We start from the raw sequence: 3,122 nt of genomic DNA on the forward strand, positions 1-3,122 counted from the left end.
CAGACACACACCTCTGAGCTTTTTCTCCATACAGGTTTATTTAAAAAATGAGCATAAAGTATTTGCACCTGAACAGCACTGTTTTCATTAGCATATTGATTCAATGACAATTAATTAAATCAGTAGCAATATGTTTGTCAGCAGGACATCAGTTGATGATGTTAATAGCAGATCATAATTTATTCATGATGTACCCTTTGCCCTATAACCCTATATAATTATTTAATTCAATAAATAATATTTCTACCATGTTTTCTTTTTATATGCATGATATATCCCTTAGAATATGCTTAATTTCCCAGAGGAATGGGATGAGAGAAAATGATCTGGGATGAGAGAAAATGATCTGGAAATTTTACCAGCTGCATTCAAAACGTATGCAGCTCAAAACACAGATGCCTTAAAAACGACCTAAATGGGTGAGGAAGCTTTGAATCATCAGGCATGTTCTTAAAGTGTTTGAAGACGATTTCTTTGAGCAGTCTTTTAGTCAGAGACAATAGTTAGTGGGAGGAAGATGATGCAGAGAAGATGAAAGTTTGGCTGACACACCAATGCCTCATCAGCTGCGTCACTCACTGCTTCAGTCATGAATGTCAGCTCTGCCACCTAGTGTACAGTCCTCTCCTTCTGCCGTTGGTAATCTAGAAAAACAGATGCAGAACACCAATTTATGTCAGGTACTCCAATTGAATCAGTTAACTACAGTATCTAAGATTAAAATAAGCTAAACAATATAGACCTAGAATAGAAAGAAAGGAACAACAGGGGCGTATTGAAAACATCAAGTCTGTATCTCAAGGAAGGATGAACATAATACTCACTGTAAGGGAAGTATCGGACCTTCATCAAAATCTCTCTTGCGGTCTTTAAAATCTCCACAGCCTAGGAGAAATCAAAAACAGATTAGAGGAGGAGATATAAAGCGTGTTTCTGTCTCTTGGACGGACATATCAAGCCTTACCCTTGAATGCTCAATGTCTTGGAAGTCCACATCATTGACAGAAAGCACCTGATCACCCTCTTGTAGTCCTGCCCTATGGGCATCTGAATCTGGCACCACCTTTCAAGACATTTTGAACAAGACCAAGATGACGAGGGCAGTTCTTTTGATAAACAAAGAAGGTTTTAATTGACACAACTCACCTTTGAAATAAATATACCGAGCTGCGACGCCTTTCCTCCACGAATATTGAAGCCCAGTTGTGCTCCAGGGGGCTTTTTTAAGACTACAGTGCGAGGTAGGAAATGAGTGAGCTCATTGTTATAGTCAGGGTGATGTATCCTCTGATTATTAGGAAGAAAAATATAAATTAAGTAAATATGATCACAACAGAAAAGATGAAAACATGCATTAATAGTGTTAAAGCACCTCTTGTGGAGGGATCCATGCAGGAGGGCTCTCATAGGATGGAAGAAACACTACTGGCAGTTGATAGTCATCGTATGGTATCTTTTGGTCCATGTTTTTCGAGCTAGAAATTGAAGATGGGAGAAACAACAACAGCGACATGAAGATGTCTATCGTCAGATTGTCCTCGATGTAATTTAGGACTTCGTTCTATTTTTAAAGACTAAATGTAATTCTTTACAAAACGGTGACAATACTGATTACTAAAGCATGAAATGACCAAATATTTATAATTAAAGCAATGTAAATACACTCTACGGTTCTCACTGTACAGTGAGTACAGCAGGCTAGCTTGCTAACACTCAACAATAAACACAAGCTGCGATGCACAATGAGCCATAGCCATGAAAAATGATCAAAACATTGAGTGAATAAACTGACGTTACAAATATGCTCACACTAAAATGAAAGACAAGCATTATATACAGCTGCTTTTTTGCTCGACAGTTTTATTTTTGTCTGTGTAACTCACCACGAACTCCTCGAGAGAACCATTAGCCCCGCCCTCTTGGAGATCATGTGACCAGCACTTTTTTCCCCTTTCTTCCCCCCCAACAAAAACTATTAAGAGCTAAAGAAAATATTGATGTTGGGACTGTTTCTCGCATTTAATCCTGAGATGTAAATATGGCCTCTGGCATAGGCCATCATCTCTGACAACTGCCTTTCCTGTCCCGTTTCTCAATTTCAAGAGCATTCTAAGATCATGAATGGCTTTTACTTGATCTGAGGCTGCTTATTTTACAGTTTCACAAAATGGACTTCAAGGATATATTCAGCAGCTTTTTATAAGACATTCAGGTATGTGCCTATTCAGAAATGATCTGCTAAAAATTAACCAAGCCTTAATAAAAATCAATGCCCCTACTGCCCCCTTGTCTGGAGTGGACTGTTTTTGTAGAAACAGACAGTATCAGTCTTCAGTTCATCAACTTATATGCATGTAAGAAATGAGTAATAATTAACTATGTAACATTGGAAATCACCCACAGTGCTGTAAAGCCAAGCAGGTGGTAAATGCAAGTTCTGCAATATTTCAACTGAAAATATTCAAATATTGAGAAATATATAGTTTTCTTTTTGCTGCCCATACCTCGTCTTGGCAAGATTTGAAGCTGAATGTCACATTTCAATAAAACAATACATTTAGAAAATACAGTGTCATGTTACAGTACTTTGAAGGTCCATGCTTATTTAAAAAAGAAAAAAAGTTTGATAAATTCTCTATTAATTATTCATATTCTATAAATATCATCGTACATCCACAAAATGTGAACAGCATAACAAAAACATTTGCATTAGGCTACAGTGCATTTCTGTTTACATTTCACCTTAAATTGCCTATATTGAAATGATTAAAATAACCCATAAATTAATATAAATTATTACATTTTAAAGTTGTCGTTTCATTTCAATTTAATATAAATGCTCTTTTATTCTTTTCTTTCTTATTCCTTATTACTGATTTTTGTTTGTTTGCTCATGATAGCCTATGCCTACATGTTGTTATATACATCCCTATATTTTTGTGCAAATGTAAATAAAGGGATGAGTGAATTTTATTATTAATCTACGATATATCTGAGATCATACCAGGGGCTCTGTTTTGAGCTTCGAATGACGTTACACGTTTTCAAGCTTCTTCTTTTTTTTGCAGCAGTTCGCAATAGGTAGGATATAGTGCATTTACAGCCACTATATAATATTATAC

At 36.1% G+C, this 3,122-nt stretch overlaps 1 protein-coding gene across 2 annotated transcripts; it reads right to left on the minus strand.

Annotated features, from left to right (window-relative positions):
• Positions 1-14: 14 nt before the first annotated feature.
• Positions 15-2,169, minus strand: pdzd11 (PDZ domain containing 11). 2 transcript variants are annotated; one of them, XM_084132702.1, is made up of 6 exons: positions 1,884-2,169; positions 1,373-1,475; positions 1,147-1,287; positions 965-1,063; positions 825-885; positions 15-644 (listed from the first exon to the last, which is right to left on the minus strand). In XM_084132702.1, exons 1-6 carry the CDS (start codon positions 1,928-1,930, stop codon positions 610-612), a joined length of 486 nt encoding a protein of 161 aa, XP_083988828.1. In that variant the 5' UTR covers positions 1,931-2,169; the 3' UTR covers positions 15-609. The 2 variants fall into 2 exon arrangements, with proteins under 2 accessions (XP_083988828.1, XP_083988829.1); XM_084132703.1 differs by lacking the exon at positions 1,884-2,169 and adding an exon at positions 1,810-1,879.
• Positions 2,170-3,122: the final 953 nt, after the last annotated feature.

This window comes from Abramis brama, assembly GCF_963993115.1.
Source record: "Abramis brama genome assembly, chromosome: 13".
NCBI lineage: Eukaryota > Metazoa > Chordata > Actinopteri > Cypriniformes > Leuciscidae > Abramis > Abramis brama.